Below are 20,273 nucleotides of genomic sequence, written 5' to 3'. Positions count from 1 at the left end.
TGAAGGAAATACCTGAAGCTAGATTCACTAAAGCTGTGTAGTCTAGAGATGTGATGCCTGTCAACTTATTTCCTCCCAGAACTTGTATCCATCTCATTTTTCCTTGTCCTTGTCTGTCATAGCTTGAGACAGGCCTTTCTCTAATATTTCATTTTATCTAGAACACTTGATATAAATCAGGGCACCTCAAAATTGGAAAGATAATAGCATAAATATTAAAAAAAGAAAAAGGAAAAAAGAGAACCATAGTAGATGTCTTAGGGGTTAAGAATTAAACTTGAAAACTTACTATATTTAGATGACCTCATCTTGGTTCTGGATGTAGAAGGAGGCTGTTGATGACACATGCCTGTCAAGCACCATTCCCCCTCCAGAACTGAAAGTGGAAAATTAGTAATTTCTAGGTATATTTCAATTGTAGAAAACCTGCTAACATAACCCTAATTTTACTTTGCTTCAATAGTCCAGATTAACTCTTTACAGTGACTGAACTTACTGAATATTTGCTAAATATTTACTTCAGTTTACAGCTGAAAACATATCTTTAGGAAATGACATGAAAGAGTTGTATCTCTTCTTTGTTAGTGAATAATCACTTGCTTCTAAAGATAGCAATGAAAAATCAACAGTAATTGCTTCTAGATGTGGTGTCATTCAGAATGTGTAGACAAGTTGAGTTGTCTAATATGTTTTTAGACACAGCTCAAATTAATTAGGTAATTGAAAATCTATACTTGCCTTGTAAACAGAACTTAAAATTCAAGGCATATTCTCATCTATGATACTGTACCACTATTTGACTATGTGTACTGCTCAAGAACTGTAGCATTCCTCTTCCCATTCAAAGGATATACATTCTAATCCTTTTAAGTGATGTTTTCATTAACTAAGTAGCACTTTTCAGGCAGTTTTTGTTCATTACTGTAGAATTGGCCTTGTAGCTGTTATTCATCAGTTAGTTTCCCTATTCATTGTTCTATGCTACCTTATAATTATTAGTTAATGTAAGGGATGAGTATTCTAAAAGTTGACCACCAGAAATTCTTGTGTTTTCAGTGAATCATTCATTATAATTAGCTAGCATCAGGAATTCTGGGGAAATAACTGATTAGAGAATCATTTAGAATAACCTATCTAAATATGTGATATTTATGTAGATCACTAGTATTTTCCCTGATTATATATACTTAATCAGATCCAATATTTTCCTCTGCTTTTTATTCATTCAGTTTTCCAGTAATCACAGAGAATATAACTAGTTGCACTTCAAAAATCTCACTTAAAAAAAAATTAAAAATAGCCACCATGTTTTTTACAGCTTTCTGAACCAATTTGCGAGAAATCCTTCAAAGAATTTGGCAGTAAAGGTGACAACTCTCCTTTTACTGAGCTAACTCTTCCTTTTAAAGATAAAAAAAAAAATTAAACTATTTTTGGAATGCTTTAGGATAAATAACCAAATAATATGAATTTGTATTTGTACTTGAAAATTATACATTTTGAGTTAATTTGTAAGAGCGATTACATTTACTGTCCCGATAGCACTGTCTCATGACTCTTAATGCTGTGTCCCTGATTGTTGGAAAAGTAAGTCAGTGCCAGTAGTACCTAAGACAGAAATGTTCACCCTTCTTACTGTATATTAAGTATTGTTCTCCCTTCCCATGGCTGTCTGTGCTTCACTTGTCCTCTATTTCTCCTTCCCTCTGTCACTTCGGTCTGGGTCACTGCTCTTGATGGTTCCCTCTGTGTCTGTATTCTGACCTCTGACTCTCTGTCTCTCATCTGGCTTAGTCTCTGTGTCTGATTCTTTCCTTACAGTTTTTGGCTTCTGTGTCTCCCTGGCTTCAGTCCCCCCACCTAGAGTCTCTGTCTGCAGCCTGTGGCATCACATCTCCCCCAGCCCACCGTCTCTGCCCGCCCCTCCCTGCCTGACCTGTGTGGTTTGCCTGGGTCCACGGCCCGTCACTCCTCTTTGTGCACTTTGTGCCTCCCTCAAGCCACAAGGTCTCTGCCCTTAGCCACACATTCTGTGTCTGCTTCCATCTGCACCCACCCTGCCCGCTCTGTGTGTCTTGTCAGAGCCGGACATCAAGTCACCAGTGACAAATCTGCTGACAAAATTACCCGGAACACAGAACTCTTCAGAAAAACTGTATTGCTTTCTAAAAGTGATCAGAAACATCTAAAATATAAATGCATTAGTACCAAGGTGAAAATTCAAAGTGAACATTAGGTACCATAGGCAGGCCAGATATTTTCAGTGTATAAAATACCAAGATGTTCTAAGTTCGTTATCAGTACTTTAAAAGAAGTCATAGTATTTTTTAAGTTTTTGTTTCATCATATTTTTAAAAAGATAGCCCTTTTTTAGAGGAAAATAGTTCTATTTAATGATAAATTTTGAGAGATAACTTGATGAGTGAGTTCAGTTTTTAGGTACTAGAATTGATTTAACAGATACATGATGTCTAAATATTCCTTGAGAATTGGTATGGAATTTCTGTCCATATTGTTTATTAATATCCCTTCACTCATACGGATCTCACCCCAAGTATTCAATATGTTATGCCAATAAATAAAGAAATTTTATGCCAGCTAGTGTATAGATATTTTGAATAATCTCATGACACAATCCTTGACAGAATTCAGTTGTATTACATAATTTCTTAATTTCTAAAATACTTAGAAGTTACTTGTTGAAAATTTGGGCAAAGAAACATAAACATCGTTTTAAGCTTTGTATAGCAAAGATCTCTATAAATGAGACTCTTGTAAGAGACCTTAAATTAAAAATTGCTAATAATCTACTAAATTCAGTATTGGCTTAGAGATTCTTCTAGTTTTAGCAAATACTTGAGGTATGTTTAGAAAGCAAATATGAATTATTTCAGATTTTTACTTTTATTTCCTTTTAGTAAATTGCCTTCAAAAAATTTTAGTGTTTCTTCCCATTTTAATTTATGTGGCAAAGTAGCCATACCTTTCCTGCTTAGTTTCCACAAGGAAAATGATTAAGCTTTGAAAAAGAGATGGTTGACTTAAGGCCACAAATACAAGTGATTAAATATAACCAATATTTGGGGCACCTAGGTGGCTCAGTCAGGTAAGCATCTGACTTCAGCTCAGGGCATGATCTCATGGTTCATGGGTTGGAGCCCCATGTTGGGCTGTGCACTGACAACTCAGAACCTGGAGCCTGCTTTGGATTCTGTGTCTCCCTCTCTCTCTGCCCCTCCTCTGTGCTCTGTCTCCCTCTGTCTCTCAAAAATAAATAAACTTTAAAATTTTTTTTTAAAAAATAAACATAACCAATATTTGAGAAACATTAGTGAGAAACGGTGGGAAAGCTACTTGTGGAATTAGATGATATGCAGTTTGAATTTTATAGTGAAAGTACAGTCTTCTATAACCTTTGTAGTTCCAATTTTTGCAGCACCAATATGGAAGAACAGTCTCTCAGAGTTACTTCGTTTTGCTTTTCTTCAGAAATAACATCAAGCATATAAAATCAACATATGTGGCAAAGCCCAAATTTCAGAAAACCCAAATTTAGTTATTTTTACCAATTAATAATTTCTAATTAATTAGTTTCCCCTAAAATTAGAGTCTAGCTTTCTGTCTTTCCACAAACTTGAGTTATTCTTGGTTGTTTTGAGGCAAGAAACTAACTGTAAATATGTGTTCCTTAATTCCATAAAGATTTATTGAGCACTTAATATGTACTAGGCACTAGTCTAGACTAACAGTGTAAAGATTGATAGATGTGCCTCTTGCCCCTCAAGGAGTTTGTGGTCTCCTAGCAAAAAGTCTTCTGTTTATTGCAAAGATTCTCTTTGTTCCTAAATAGAGAGCGTTCATTGAAATATATGGAGTGGGGAGGAAAGTTAAGGACATATGGTAAACTCCTTCAGGACCCAAGAGTAATTCTTAGTTCCCTGACATCCTCCTTTATTGACTGGTACCCCACTGCCACTAAGAGTTAGCACATCTTCTGAAACTGTCCACCTTCCTTCCATGCTATTGTGAGACCCTGACTTTTTACTTCAGATACCTGTTTCAAATGAATATATTACTTGTCATTTCAAATCTTTAATCGTAGTAAGTCACCACTTATGAGTAAAAGCTTTGGATTTGTCATGACTGTGGGTAGTTTGTATTCTCCCAAATATGTAGGAGAATTAATTGTATAATATGATCAGATGAAGATTTATAATCACACTGCCTATAAAATAGGGATAACACTAGTACCATCTCATCGGGTTGTGGTCAGAATTAACTGAAACCATCCATATAGGACTGTTAAAATTCCTGGCATATAGGTGAGGCTCAGTAAATAGTCATTCTTCACTTTGCATGGTCCCAAATACCCAAATTTCAGTTACCATAGTTGAGTTAAATAACGCCAAATTCCCCCCGCCCCACACACACACACAAAACAAGGTTCACATTTCAGTTACCCCAATGTATTAACTGGGAATGATTGCATTCAGTACAAATCTCTATGTAAATAACAGAAGCACATCGTGATCAGCAGCCAGTCACATCACTTGTTTCTAATTTTTCACTGGCCACTGCATATCTGTTATTCAGTTTATGCACAGATAGCATTATCTTCCATTTTATAAAAATAGATGACCAAAAGAGACCTGGCCAACAAAGATGAAAGTGCAGCAAAGAAATGGAATGCAGGAAGTAAAATTGTAAAGTGTTTGTGACGAAAAAGATGAAGATGTCCCGGAGAGAGTGACGCTAGCAAAAAACACTCCACATGAAATGAATGCTCAGAGGTATTTCACGACATTGGAAGTGCGAAGGATAAAATGCTGGAAGCTGATCCAAACTTAGGAGTATGAAAATTAGCCAAGGCATAGAAAAGATTTGCTTGAACTCTATCATAAGTTCCATGAGGAGAAGGCAAGCACTGTTCAAACAACTTTGGTAAGTTTTTTACCAAGAAATAGAACATTTTCATTCTCACTGTTTCTAATGTTTTAAATTCTTTTTAACATTTATTTATTTTTGAGAGAGCGAGACAGAGCACAAGTAGAGGAGGGGACACAGAATCCAAAGCAGGCTCCATGCTCTGCACTGTCAGCACAGAGCCTGATGCGGGGCCCTAACTCACGTACCGCAAGATCATGACCTAAGCTGAGGTCAGACGCTTAACTGACTGAGCCACCCAGGTGCCTCTGTTTCTAATGCTTTAAATTACAGTGTACTAAATACAGTTGTTTTTACCATTTTTTTTTTAATTCCCCTACATGTTTTTTGCTGGCCACAGGTGGATTTTTATGTTTTGACAAAAAAAAAAAATTTTAAGGTCATGGAACAACCATAGTTTTTCCCATTGATTGTCATGATAACTGTGCATGGTTTCAACTTACATGGTCATTTTTTATAGTCATTTTATACTGTGCAGAGCAAGGACTTCCTATAGTTATTATTATTAGAAATTGTTTTATCCAGCAAGTCAAGTTCTACAGTTTTAGAGAAATTGTTCAGTTTTTTTCAATATTGAGAATTAAAAAATTTCTGTCATTTCTCTCCTGCTTGTATCTTTGTATTTTCTAGACTAAGTCCTGATTCCAGTCATGTCTTTTCACAGCGTTAACTCTTAGAGCCTCCCCATGCATCTTCTATTGAAATACAGTATTTATCCTCAGTTTGCCTGTTCTTTAGTATTCAACCTCATTTCTTCATTGTCCTTAATCTACTAAAATTCCACGCTGACCCTTTTCCCTTTCATTCTTCTTGCTAATGTCCTGTTCTTCCACGCTCCCTGAAAGACGCTTGGTTCTTTAATAAATTGTTTTTCTTTCAGAATGACACCTGCCCTAGAACATATCCCTGTGAGAAACTTCTTTAAATTCATTGGTTTCTTCCTTATGTTTCATCTACATTCCTGTCAATCATAAAAGACAAATGTCTTTCTTGAATTTAAATTATTACAAGAAATTCTGTGTAAGCAAAATGTAAAATTCTAGCTGGAAGTTAACCAAGTTAACACTTGGAAATGATGCCATGATTGGCAACAAAATAAAAATTAAAAATAAATGCTGTGCATTTTCACTATATACCTTTTTATACTTCTGGAGCCTTGTGAATGTAGAGTTGGACATTCCAAAAAACCGTTAAATTTTCATTAAATACATAATGATAATGGAAATCTTGCTTTCATTTCTCCATTCACACATAGCTGCTTTGACATAATTGCTTCCCAGAGTTCTGAGGCTTTCAGAAGATGAAACCTTCATCTGCCTGATGTTATGTGCACACACCTAGAATGGAGAACAGGCTACTGAGAGCTGCAGTGAACTCTAGAGAAATAAATGTGGGTTTGGGCATGAGTGTTCTGCTCAGAAGAGACGTTGATAGCCTGGTTGGTTCTCTTTAAGACCTTTGGAATCACAGTGAGATGACTTTGAGGAGGATTCAGGTAATAACTTGACTTACTACCTCACTGTCTGAAACCAGGGACTTTGTCGGGTTTAAAATGCTAAAAGGAGTTTTTAATTTATATATTTAGATAGAGTTACTGTGTTGGAACTTAAAATTTTAAGTCTGGTACTACCTCTTTTCCGTGGTCGTTATTGCATTTCATGTTACTGAACATAAGTGTTCATTTTTCCAGAAAAGATATAAGTGTCTCTGTTAGGTCTGCTTTAGTTCATAGTTTCCTAAGGAGATTCCAGGGAAATTCAGAGACTCCAAATATTGCGATGGTAATGGCACCAAGATCAATTAATTTGGAATTTCTTTAACAAAGAAAAAAAAAATACAGTGCCTAAAAGAATTATCTCCTATAAACAGAAATTCTCCTCTACTTCTCATTTACTTCTCTGAGGCCATATCACCTCCTGAATTACTGGTTTCCTTGGTCATAAGTTGTCATTTCTGTTAGGTGTGTTTTACTACTCAATATAATGGAATATTTTTCATTAAACAAGTTGTGTGTCTCTTGCTCTACAGTGTAAGGAGAGTACAAATTTGAATGCAGAAGAACAGTGACTAGACTAATCAATGCAAGAACATCCTTAAAGCTTTTCTTGTGTAACAAGGGCAAACTCAGCTAAAAAGTTTGTTTAAATCCCACTTGACATAACAAGAACCTTTACACTTTATCTATCTGTGACTATCTGTGAATATACCTGACTCATCACCAGAGTGCCTTTCAACTCAGCCCTGCTCAGCTCAGTTGCTCTTCCTGCCTTATACAGATAGACATTTAAAATTCTTTGAGGCTTCTGGTGAAGGCTGTAGAGTTTTTATATTTAATATTATTTTATAGCACAGGAAGTTCATAGTTCATGAACACTGCAGCTCTACAAAATATAATGGAAGGATTTTTCCCCATATACGCAAAACCACTTTGTAGCCTCTGGCTATGTGGTTGTTTTACATCTGTGTCATGAACTTTTACTTCTAAGCAGCAATTATATCACAGCAGAGTCATTTTTTTTTTTAATAACAAAAAGAAGTAACAACAACAACAAAAAAAGCCCTTCATAATCTGAATCTGAAAGTAAGATAATGAAGAGATTCTATGTCGGTAGTCCTACTACATTCTAGTTTTTCTCTACATATTTTATGAGTAAAGCGTTTGGCCATCAGTAGCTGTCCTTTCACCCTGTTCTTGTCTTCTACTCTCTCCTGTGCCGAACAGTGCTATTAATCTATTTTACGCATTTCTTTTTTAACATTTTTATTTTTTAACGTTTATTTTTGAGAGACAGAGAGAGAGTACAAGCAGGGGAGGGGCAGAAAGAGAGACAGAGAGACAGAGAGAGAGAGAATCCAAAGCAGACTCCAGGCTCTGAGCTGTCAGCACAGAGCCTAATGCGGGGCTCCCACAAACGGTGAAATCATGACCTGAGCCAGACACAAAACTGACTAAGCCACTCAGGTGCCTCACAACTTCAGTATTATTCTGTGCACTTTACCTGCAGGTACACTTATGTCTTAATTGCTTAATTTATCTTTGATGCCTCACTTTGTCTTAATGCACTTTTTTACTTAAAAATCCACACAAAGGTTTAACGGTTTAATCATTTCCATGTATTTTGAGGTAGTTTTCAATGAACTAAATTGTTGTAAGGTGTGGTGTTGACTCTCTCACTGGAAGTTGCGAGGCATCTTTCCTTACTATCCTCAGTTGCCACAGTTTTCCCGGATGCCTGACTTTACTTCCTAGACCCAGAGAGAAACAAACCTCCGAGTGCTTGGATCTTGTCTCCTACCTTTGCCTTTTGTCCTGCTCCTTGACTAATGTGGTTCTTGGGGACCTACACCTGCCCTTCAGGTGAACAGTGCCTTTACACCCTGATGCATGGTCAGTGCTAGGTTATTAGGACACCTGCCGAGTGGAGGAAACTCTGAAAATAGCACCATCCAATCTGCCTTACCCTCTCTGCCTGACTTGTTCATCATTCTTAGATCTCGCAGTCTACTCTGTTGATTTAATTACATTCAAAATGTTTGTTTTGTTTTGGTTTTGTTCCTCTGCTAGAGAAATGACGTTTCTCATATATTCTTGAACAAAGCCCTCTCCTCTGTCTGGAGCATGAGCAGCTTTGGGAGAGGTGTTATTTGGAGAGATGAGGAAGCGAAGATCACCTTCCTAGCCAATAAGATAACTGACCAACAGGATAGTGTGAGTGAAAGCCGGATCTCCTTCACATCCAGGTGTCTTTATGCACATACCATACTGAGAACACTGTGGATAGCTCATGCATTAGCACATGCTTTGGCCCATAAGTACAAAAAGAATGGTGTCTATAATGTCCATAGGAGATATCATATTTCCTAGGTGGGAAGGTAAGACATGAAACTCCAGCTAACTTTTAAGGCTGCCAATTTATCTAAGTGGAAATGCAGTAAGTTCGGGGCCAAGGGAGACCACTGTGGTCCCCAGTGTATGGGCAAAACTTCCCAAAGGGATGAAACTTGAAGCAAGCCCTATAAGAATGTTTATTATTAACTTTGCCTCCACAATTTCCTGCTTCTTACCATTAGTGGATCTTGGCAGCCGGTTTTGCTGTCTTAGAATAGATAATACTTACGGAGAGCCTAATAATACAAATCCTGGTGCTTTGTGCATTTCTGCTTAAAAACCAACTTCTCTTAACTCCCAAGATCCTAATAATAGAAAATGGTTAACTTCTCTTTGAGCAAATGTAGCTGTCCTGTTCTCCTGACAGTTTTTCTCCTTCCCCATTTAGATTATAAATACACAGGAGCCTGGGACCATGTGTTTCTTATCCTTACTTTGTAATTCCCTATGGATAAGACTGGCCTGCTTCGTACATTGTAATCTAATCACTCACTAAGAGGTCTCTGTATTTGTTGAAGGTGATGGATTAGCCTTTCAAGCGCCCCAGCCCAAGCATTGCTGGTTGTCTTGGGCATACCCATCACCTGCCTTCTTCTGATCTCTGTTTTCTCTTCCAACCAAATATGCTCCTGTTTGTTGTTTTTTTCCCCCTGATCGCTCCATTTCCCTAGCATATTAAATATACTTTTATGGAGATGTCAAGACTTCTCTTAAGAATATGGGCTTTTATTTGTGGCGGCCCACATGCATTAACGGGAGATAGGCATGTTGGCTGATGAAATCTGCCCAAGTACAGAGAAAGCCTTAATTGAAAGCACCCAAGTTAATTTTAAAACCCATCAAGTTAATATAGCTTTACTTCTTCATTTAGGAAATGTTTTTAGCTACTATGTTTTTCACTCATTTAATATAATCTTTCCTCAAATTTACTTGAATTCACTTTTTTTTTCCAATTCACTAAAAATATTTTTCTCCAGCTATTGTGTTTAGACAACTAATGAACCTTTTCTCTATGGTTCTCTCCTGCAAATGGGCTGGTTTCAATATGTGGGTTTTAATTTATATAATTGCTGTCTCTTATTCCTCTTTGTGATCCACTTTCCATTCTGTTTAGCAGACACTGGTTGCTTTGTAATTTTGAAAAAGGAATAGCATGCGTGTATACCTGGAAAGATAATAGCGAAATTATTCTTAAGTGAAATGTTGTATCTTGTAAACTATTTTTGGTAGACTGTCATCTTGAAACCTAACTTAAAGCAAATATGGATGTCTTCTCATCATTAATGCTACACCGATTCATTTCTTTAACATTAAAGAGGTATTGATTAGTTTCCTCCTCTGTGCCAGATACACTTTCAGGTGGTGAGGATCTCGCATTGAACTAGACAGACAAGGACCTTGCTCTTTACCAGCATACATTCTAGCCAAGGCTACAGTTGAGATGCAGACAGCAATCACATACAAAGATGGCAGTTGACTTCCCAACTCTTTTTCCCTTTACCATTGCTTCAAGGTCACATCTATGACCTTGTTACCTGTAGTGTTGTGTTAAATTTAGTCTCACGGTACTACTACCCCCAATCTCGTGTTTAAGGGCCTTGTTCTAGTACAAGAGAGAAAGAATAGAGATGCTCCTGAGAGGGTCAAGTTTCTTGTTGTTACTCTGGAACTAAATGTGCTTTACTCTCAGAATTGTAAAGGTGAGAATTCATTCACTCATTCAGCAAACACTTATTAAACAGTGTATCAGTCAGGGGTCTATTATGTTCCAGACTTTTATAACACCTACATGCCCTTAAGTGCCTCACACTCTAGATGGAGGGTGAGAGACATAAAATAAAAATTACTGATAAATGTTATAATAAAAACATACATATATCAAATAAGGGGAGCACTACAAAAGCAGGAACTAACTCTACGCGGGAGTAGGTTTCACCATCAGGTCACTTCTAAACTGCATCTTAAATTTTTTTTATGTTTTATTTTTTGAGAGACAAAGAAAGACACAGTGTGGGCAGGGGAGGGGCAGAGAGAGAAGGAGACACAGAATCCAAAGCAGGCTCCAGGTTCTGAGCTGTCAGCATGGAGCCTGATGCAGGGCTCAAACCCACAAGCACGAGATCATGACTTGAGCCGAAGTTGGACGCTCAACCAACTGAGCCACCCAGGCACCCCACTTCTAAACTGCATCTTAAAGGTGGCTGGAAATAGAGCATGCTTCATTTATTCAGGGAATGTTTACTGAGCACCTTCTATGAGCCAGGCACAGTTGTAGGCACCATAGACACTGCAGTGAACTGGACAAAGTCCCTGTTCTCTTTGCAGCAGAGAAACCTACAATAAGCATATGACAAATAATTATATATTAGGTAGTGATGCCTATTAATAACACAAAACAAAGCTTTAATAAGGGGAACAGAGAGTGATAACGGTTACTATTTTAGATAGGATAGTCAGAGAAGGCCTCTAATGAGATGACATTTGAGCAGAATCCTGAATGAATGAGACCAAAAAGCAAAGGGAAGCCATTTCAGACAGAAGGGCCAGCATGAATAAAGGTATAATAGTCGTGAAAAGTGTAACATCTTTAGTGCAAAGTGAGATATTCTCACTGAGCAAGATGGAATGCAAGCAGGGAGAGTGTGGTAGATGAGGCTGGGAAAGAAGGAAGAGAGGGGGGAGGAAGAAATGGGAAAGGTCAAGAACAGTTTCTGCGTCTAAGCTTGGGTGACTGAGTGGGTGATAAAGCCATTAACCAACTCGGGGAGCCCTGGAGGAGAGGCAGTTTTAGGAATGCAAATAATGAATTTGATTTGGGGCAGTGGGAAATACAGAATTGGATATTAGGAGTCAGGGCTAAAATACAAATTTGGCTCTTACCAGCATGTCATGGAAATTTAAAAAGAAGGAGCAAGAAGAGTAGTCAGCCTTGTCAGATACTGCAGAGAATTTTAATAGGATGAGAATTTTTAAAAGGCCATCAGATTTGACATTTGGAAGGTTGGCAATAACTTCAAGAAGGCCAATTTCAGTAGATGTCGATAGGGCAAAGCCACATCATGGTTCAGTTAGAAAGTGAAAGGGTAAGAGGCTGGGATTGTCCAGCCAAGGTGACTGTCTTCCCCCTTCCCAAAGCTCTTCCTTGGAAGCTTTGAACCTGAGGTCAGATCTTCTCCCACTCCTTCCTTAACTTTCTTCACATAAAGCCTAGTACTGGATGCTTGAGATGGGGACATGGTGGAGGGACAAATATTCTCAGATCCTTGGGTCTCTGATGGGAAAGGGGCCAGGGATAGGGGAGCCTGATGTTGGTGAAGCAGGTATTAAAGGGAGCATCTTCAGTGGGGAACAGCAGGTCGGGCCTATTCTGAGACCTGTCTCCAGAGGGGGAGAAAGACGAAACATAGAAGTCTCTGTTGTATGTGGAAACCAGACCAGGAAGCTGAGGTAGGCTGCAGAGCAAAGGCTCTGGGGGGCTGGTGGGGGGAAACATGAATAATTAGTCAAGAAACTCAGCCCCGGTGAGAGAGTACAATGACAAAGCGTGAGGGCTGGGAGTAGAAGCTGACAGTTAACTGACAGACACTAGAAGAAATTTAGGGAGGAATGCTTAGGTTTCTTAGAGCACAGGAACTGAAGATGGGCAGGGAAGGCTATTGGCAGTGCTTGTGACCACAATGATAGCAGTGAGGGGATGGTTAATGAATTTAGGAATGGTCCCAGCAATACCTGGTATATAGATGTTCAACAAATATTTGTGAAGCCAAAAGGGGTGGTTCCTCCACAGATAATGTGGAGGAAAAGGATTCGATACTGGAGTTCTGAAGAGCTGTTAGAAAATGCCTAGGTTCCCTTCAGGGAGAGGATGGAGGCAGTGACTGAGATCCCAGACCTCTTCAAAGTACAAAGCCAGAGAGAGAGAGAGACCTATACCACGGAGGGAGTTAGAAGCATAGACCAGGGTGGGAAACCCACTCGTTTAATCCTGCAGACCCAAGGGATTACTGGTAGGTCTACTAGATTTCCTCACCCCTGCCCAAATACACCCCTGGCCTCAGTTTCTCTCACCTGCACCTCCATCTCTGCCCACTAGGGGGCGGGGCTCGAGGGCAAGGCTGGCGGCTGTTCCAAAGCCTCGAGGACCATCAGTTCCTACCAGACTCCCTGCTCCGGTGCCGTCTTACCCCATGGCGGGACCCAGGCCCTCATACTTCTCCCCACGGCCAGGCAGTGGTAGGGGCGGGCCCAGAGGACCGGTGCCGGTGGGGGTTGACACTCCGGTCTGGTTGACCGCCCAGGCGGCTCTGAGCATGCTGATGGTCCAGCCGGGAATCCAGCAGGGGGTCAGCCCAGGCCCTGAGGTGTGGGAGATGCCCCTGGGTCCCCTGCCATACAAATTCCGGGGCGGGATGGCACCCTGCACGCCCGGGGTCGGAGCTAGCAAGGTGGGAGCCTGGTTCCCGAGCCCCTCAGAGGGCACCTTCCCCAGGCCCTACATCGTCCTGCAGTGCATCCCAAGGTTGGCACTGCCAGAGGACGTCTCAGCCATAGAGAAAGAGATGGAGCAGCTGGCCAAGGAGCTGAGGCGAAAGAGAATGGCCCTGGGGTACTCACAGGCCGACGTGGCGTTTGCCGTGGGGCTCTCTTTGGAAAGGTTCTTAGCCAGACAACTGTCTGCCGCTTTGAGGCCCAGCAGCTCAGCATCGCCAACATGTGGAAGTTGGGACTGTTGATGAAAATGTGGCTGGAGGAAGTGGACACCAAGAACTTTATGGGTGTATGCAAAATAGAGATGATCCTGCAGCAGGCTCGGAAGCGAAGACAGGAAAGCAGGGAGCGACGCATCGTAAACTATCTAGAGAAACTCTTCTTGCAGTGCCGGAAGCCACACCCCAGCAAATCAGCCGCATCGCTGGGCAGCTCCGGCTACAGAAGGAACTGGTCCGAGTTTGGTTCTATAATCGGAACAAGATGGATGGTCAGCCAACCATTGATTTCTCCCCACAGGAGGATGTGGGGGCAGGGGGGTGGCCTCCTTTCCCAGGGGGGCCGGTATGCTTTCCTCTGGCATCAGGGCCCCATTTTGGTTCCCCCTGCTATGAAGAGCCCTATTTTATACACTTCACCCCTTACCCTGTGAAGGGGACCCACCTCTCTGCCCCAGCCACCCCTCTTGGCTACTCCAGGCTTTCAAACTGAGGGGCCCGCCCTTCTGGGCAGAGCTGAACTGGGGAAATGGGTGATGCCTGAAGTTCATTTCAGGGCTGTTAACATTAAGAGCTCCATTAACTGTCTAAAGAGGTTAATACTTAAGGTATGGTTTGGGAGTTGTTTAGGAAATTCAGGGGAGGGAAGTTGAAGTTTATTATTCCAGTGTTTTTACCTAGCATTGACTTTAAGGTACATTACGTATATGGTTTAGGATATTTTGTTTCTCTCTCTCTCTGTTATTAATTGAAAATTACTTGTGTCTGTTATTCCTTGTGATTATCAGTAAACATCGGATTTTTTTCCTTATAAACACACCATTGGATGAAAAATTCAAACACAGAAGATTATTTCAGTATACCTTTTTTTTTTTTAATCAAAACCAAGCAGAACTTTATGTAAAAATAAACATAGAGTCCAAGATAATAGTAACCTCTGGGGGAAGGTTTGAGGTTGAGGTACAGAAAGAGTACACAATACCTACCCAAGGGACCATGCTGAAATACAAGTGTTTTCTTGTGCTCCTCCCTTTCTTGAAAGATGCTTTTTTTTTTTTTTCCTCCTATTCACCTTTTCATTTAGAGTGCTCAGTTTCAGGTGGAGGTCTCAATCCAGATCTCCACCTTATGGAATCCCACTGGTTTATCCACAGTCCTGCCCAGGTCATTGTGTTTGGAACCCCTTTCTTACTGAGGTTGGCAAGGTGGACAACACTTGCTCAGCCTCAGCTCCAGCTTACTTCTCTGGTTCTCAGCTCCATTTGGTTTATTACCTGGCTGTTTTCCTTACTTTCTTTTGAACTCAGATATGCATCTTAGAGAATATCTGTGATGGTTGAGTCAACATTCCCTGGTTTTTGTGATGGTATATGTTATACCACTTTTCCAATCTCTCCTACGAAATTGGTCTTTTCTAGTTTTCTCCTTCTACATTGGTAAATTTTGATCATCATATACTAAACAGACATACCTGCATATAATATTTATTGCTTTCTGATTCCATCACTAAATATTATATATGAGTCTTCTTAATTACTAATCTGCCAGTTTTTTCTTTCTCCTTTTTTTCCCCTTAATCAGTTCTTACAAAATATTTATCTATAGGTATTTTCAAAGACCAAGTATTTGTAAAAATGTTTATCTTATTTACTGCTGTTTTTATTTTATTTTATAATTAATTAACTTTTAGCTTTTATTTCTATTAATTGCTTTTTTCTAGTTTTCTCTGATTTCTCACGATGTATATTTTTCTCTGGTCAGTGTTTGAAGTTAAAATACTGATGATACATAGAGGTTTGTGAAGATAGAGACAAACTTTAGATTCAACAGATGACTACACTTATTCTTGGACTCTCCCAGTAAAAGTCACAGAGCACCAGTCTCATTTCTTCCTTTTCCCAGACAGCCCTTCTGGACAACCTTGAAAGGGAGATGTTTCTGCAGAGGGCCAGGTAGTATTTAATGCTGGGATGAACAACTGTGGTTGTGTCAACATTCAGCTCCTAAAAGATATGAGGAGGCTCTCTTTCACCCAGGCTGCTTCTTGAATTCTGTAGCCCCTGCGTATTTGGAGAATTGGTAATGGGCTTTTGATTTCGGGAACAACTCCAAGGACCTGCCTCAGCACCTGCACAGCTGTGTCTTGCACACAGCTGCTGCACCTCTGGTTAGGCAAGCACCACGTTGTGTCATTGATCAGCCTTCACATAACTTAAAATGCGATTTTTCCATCACTCGTCCTCTTGACTTGACTATGTAAAGAGAAAAGGCTGGACCTTAGGGAAACTTTGATCTTTAAAGGATTTCAGGTTTTTCAAAGATTTAAGATTATGAGTAGAAACCTTAATAATAAAACCCCCCAAAACTAAGAATTGAACTGCCCTTAGAATTGGGAGAAAACCAACAATGTGATGTCAGTGCTGAACAGTATCAAAATACAGAGATCAAAATAACATAAAATCAAGTCAGATATACCATGTCGCTAGCAAAGGTGTCAGTGATACTAGAGTGAAAACATTTTCAGTGGAATGGTTGGCAGAGGCAAAAGTCAAACAGTAGTCCAGAGTCTCCGTATTTTCCAGATTTCCACTAATGTCAATTAAAAACACGAATTCCAGCCACTCAATAAGATCTTCACCATCATTCCGAAATATTTCTTTTATCAAATGTTTCCTTTATCTCATGTTTTCTTTAGACAAGGCAAGTATTCTTAACCTGAAGACGTCGAACCCCTTTACAGTACAGGCAGAATAGTGTGTTTGTACATGTGTGCATCTTTAAAGATGGTGATGATAGCTTTTATCACATTCTCAAAGGAGACGTAGCTCTTTGTAGATCTACGGTTTCAGAATTTTAGAAATACATTCCCTTTGGCCACCTTACTCTCAAGAGTTTTCCCTTGACCCAATACCAGTCTAACAGGTAATTCCTGGTTTTCTTTGAATCTGTATATTCTGGATATCTCTAGCTCAGCGTAGAATAGAGGACCTGAACCACTTCTTACATAAGTCTTTCAAATTCAGCCAAATACTCTATTAATTATTGCCTTTATTGTTCTTATACTTTCATCAGTGTTTGACACTTTGGGTTTCTTATCATAAAGAACAATTTCTCTTGTTCCTAGAATCTTTCCTATCTATTGTCTAAGAAAACTTGAAGTGTTAAGATATGCTCCCTTATTCCAAAACATTGTTCTTGAAATATCATCTAAATGTTTTCTATAATTTCATATTTTTCAAGTATACATACTATACATCTTTGCCTATTATACTAAAACTATATCAGGAGATTTATTTTTCATTGTAGCCACTTCTGTTTATAGCTTTCTTCTAGAAATTGTCTTGCTTACTAAACAGTATTCGTTTCCTTGGCAGAATCTATTTTTTTTTAAGGTACAAAATTGTATTATCTATGTAAAACAATGTTTTGAAAGTGAAAACTACAATGCCCTCCAATAAAATCCTAGCAGAATATGAGAGAATTTCTTGACAAGGTGGTTGTAAATGGAAAGAATAAAACTTAGGAAAATAAAATTTTGAAGAAGAGAGTCAGGGTGTCCTTGTCCTACCAAATATTATGAAACTACAATAAACAGTATGGTGGTGGTTACAGACAAAACTAACAAACAATTATTTGACTATTCCATTTTGTGGGAGTGTGAATTGAGGCAACCTTCATGAAAGGCTATTGGATAATTCATATGGGAAGTTTTAAAATGTGATTTTTCTTTGGACAATCATTTCGACTTTAATGAATTTTTATAAGAAAAAATTGTATGTGTGCAAAAATTTAGTGATGAGGGTGGTCATTAAAGCATTTTTTTAACAACAAAAAGTTAGAAACACCCTAAATGTTCAACAAAGGCTAAGTAAATCAAAAGGACCACCATATATGGTAAAAATTGTATTATAGAGTTACAGTTTTCACAAAATTCAGAATAGATTGTTGAGTGAGGCAAAACAGTTTATTAAGCTTTATGATACTTTTTATTTTTTAAGGAAAAGGTGTGTTACATATAGAAATATATACATAAGTAACTCTCATTGGTGATTTTATAAAATTGTTCTGCTATATGTATTATACAATAAAAATATTTAAGAAACATTTCTAAAGGAAGGTGCTAGGAAATCTAGAGTTCCTAAAAGTATTCATTCTTCCAGTCTTTTTTTATCTATAAAATGGTAATTTTTAATTATAAGGCAATTTTATTTCAAAATATTAAATTTGGCCTTTTCATTTTTAGTCAGATCTGTAGTTTCTTTAAAAAGAAAGGCAGTTCTCTAAACGGAGGAGTATTGGGATATATCAGAGACACATTGCTAAAAATTAGTTTTTTCCTTTAAATCAGATGCCCATTAATGTTAAAGAGCTGTAGTATAGCTTAGTGAGTGAAGACACCTGCCATATGTCTGTTTTCCTGCACAACATGGTAATTTACAATTACAATCAGTGTGTTTATATACCTCAGTGGTGTTAACCCATATTTAGAATATAATATAAGCCCAAATCATCTTCATGTTTCTGAATGTTTACTTTTCAATTTTAAAAACCATTTCAAAGTATCAAAATCCTGTTTTTATCACAGTAGAATCCTCCTTGCTTGTCGTATTTGAAGAAACCAAATGAATATAAATAAGATCCATAGACTTCTTGGTTCGAAGGCAGGGTCAGTTCCTGTGATTACAGCCCCAGCCAGGTGAAAGGTGAACTGTCATGAAATGAATCTACCCCTATACCCAGTAAAATCCTTAACACAAAGCATTAGCATAATCACAGTTACACCAGTGAATAGAACAGATGATCTTGAAGAGACTGTGTTGTTTACGTCCGGGGCTATCTTCAGAAGACAGTACAGCACATCAGTGTGTTGGGCTGCTGCCCTGCCACCTCACTTTTAGCTCGGAACCCTGCTGTGAATTCTGCTACAGACAAAATTAGCTACTTTGGCATTGAACTTGGGCTTTTTAGACTTGCATCCCCCAGTTTCCAACAAAATGATGAAGTACCAACCAACTTCACTTATTACTGTTGACTCTGCTACTGACTGCCTGCCAAAGACTAGGGTTGGAAAAGGAAGAATTGAGGCCTTCCTGAGAATTCACTACATTTTGGATTCAATATTCGTTTCTAAAACTGTACAACCTGTTATATCTCTTCTTTTTCTCCAAAAGAGTAACTGCATTGTTTAATAATTAGTCTTCTTCTTCCCCCCAGGATGTATGGTGTAGAACTCCTTTTAGTTGTTGGTGCAATGGCCAGGGCAGTGTATAAGATGCTTTAAGTTGATTTATTATCTTAGAATGGATGATTATGTTCCTAGAACAGCTGTAAAACTTGGACTACTATTGACTGAGTAGTGGGCAAATCTTAATATATACCTTTTTGTTAAAGGAGAGTTTGGTTCAGTATACCATGTCTTAGTTTGCCAGGGCTGCCGTAACAAGTACTCCAGCTTGGGGAGCTTAAAGAACAGAAATTTATTTTTTCATGGTTTGGAGTCTAGAAGGCTGTGATCAAGATGTGAGCAAGGTTGGGGCGCCTGGGTGGCGCAGTCGGTTAGGCGTCCGACTTCAGCCAGGTCACGATCTCGCGGTCCGGGAGTTCGAGCCCCGCGTCAGGCTCTGGGCTGATGGCTCAGAGCCTGGAGCCTGTTTCCGATTCTGTGTTTCCCTCTCTCTCTGCCCCTCCCCCGTTCATGCTCTGTCTCTCTCTGTCCCAAAAATAAATAAACGTTGAGAAAAAAAAATTTTTAAAAGATGTGAGCAAGGTTGGTTCCTTCTGAGGGCTATGAGAGAAGGATCTGTATCAGGCTTGTAGATGCCCGCCTTCACCCTGTGTCTTCACATTATCTTCCTTGTGTAGCTATCTGTGTCCCAATTTCCTCCTCTTATAAAGACTCCAATCATTGGATTATGCACTTGGATTATGCATTGGATTAAGACCTCATTTTAACTTAATTATCTCGGTAAATATCTCCAAATAAAGTCTAGGGTACTGGGAGTTAGGACTTCAATGTATGAATGTTTGTGGGGAAACAATTCAGCTCATAGCACCAGCCCAATTAAAATTTCAACTAGATTTAATTATTTGCTTCTGTATTCATTCAGCAAATATTAATTGAATGCCCTATATAACAAATAGTGTCCTAGGTGCTAAGATGCAATGGTGACCAAATATAGACCCATCGTAACCGTCAAGGAGCTTAAAGTATGGTTAGGCATGGACGTTAAGCAAATAAACATGTGATTGCAACTTGTAATAAATACCATGGGGTTATCAGATATTGGGGGAAGGTCTTCATTTAGATTTTATTTATAGTCTTTTTATAATATGTATTGTCTCTGATAACACCAGTGTTAACAAATATTCTAAACCAGAGGGACCTACCTGCAGTGGGAGTGTGGACCTATAACCAAGCCATAGTTAGGGACACAAGCATTCCCAGATTAAAATCCCAGCTCAGTAACCTACAGTCTCTAAGTGAGTTATTTCTTTCAGCTCCTTTTTCTCATGTGTAAAATATGTCTAGCAATCCACAGGGTGAGAGATTTGATAAAAAGCATAAAATAGGGTAATATAGAAAGAACCCCCTAGGACTTCCCTTTAATACAGTAGGCACTCAATAATTTTTCCCTCCATTGTGTTTCCACTCTACTTGTCTGTGCTTTATTTATAGCTCATAAGTCATTCCTTTGCATCCCTAGGAACTTTCACATAGTGGGTGCTCAACAATT

The 20,273-nt window shown here is 39.0% G+C and overlaps 2 protein-coding genes across 5 annotated transcripts in view; both read left to right on the top strand.

Annotated features, from left to right (window-relative positions):
• The window catches only part of FAM172A (family with sequence similarity 172 member A), a 444,471-nt gene that overhangs the window by 296,446 nt on the left and 127,752 nt on the right, over positions 1–20,273 (top strand). The window lies entirely within an intron of this gene.
• On the top strand, positions 13,021–15,072 carry POU5F2 (POU domain class 5, transcription factor 2). Its single transcript, XM_047877351.1, is given in 3 exon segments — positions 13,021–13,465; positions 13,468–13,719; positions 13,722–15,072. Coding segments are annotated over 3 exon segments (1,008 nt in total). The 3' UTR covers positions 14,033–15,072.

This window comes from Prionailurus viverrinus, chromosome A1 (genome assembly GCF_022837055.1).
Source record: "Prionailurus viverrinus isolate Anna chromosome A1, UM_Priviv_1.0, whole genome shotgun sequence".
Classification (NCBI taxonomy): domain Eukaryota; kingdom Metazoa; phylum Chordata; class Mammalia; order Carnivora; family Felidae; genus Prionailurus; species Prionailurus viverrinus.
Note: the sequence above shows the minus strand (reverse complement) of the source record. Positions and strands in the feature narration are given on the sequence as shown.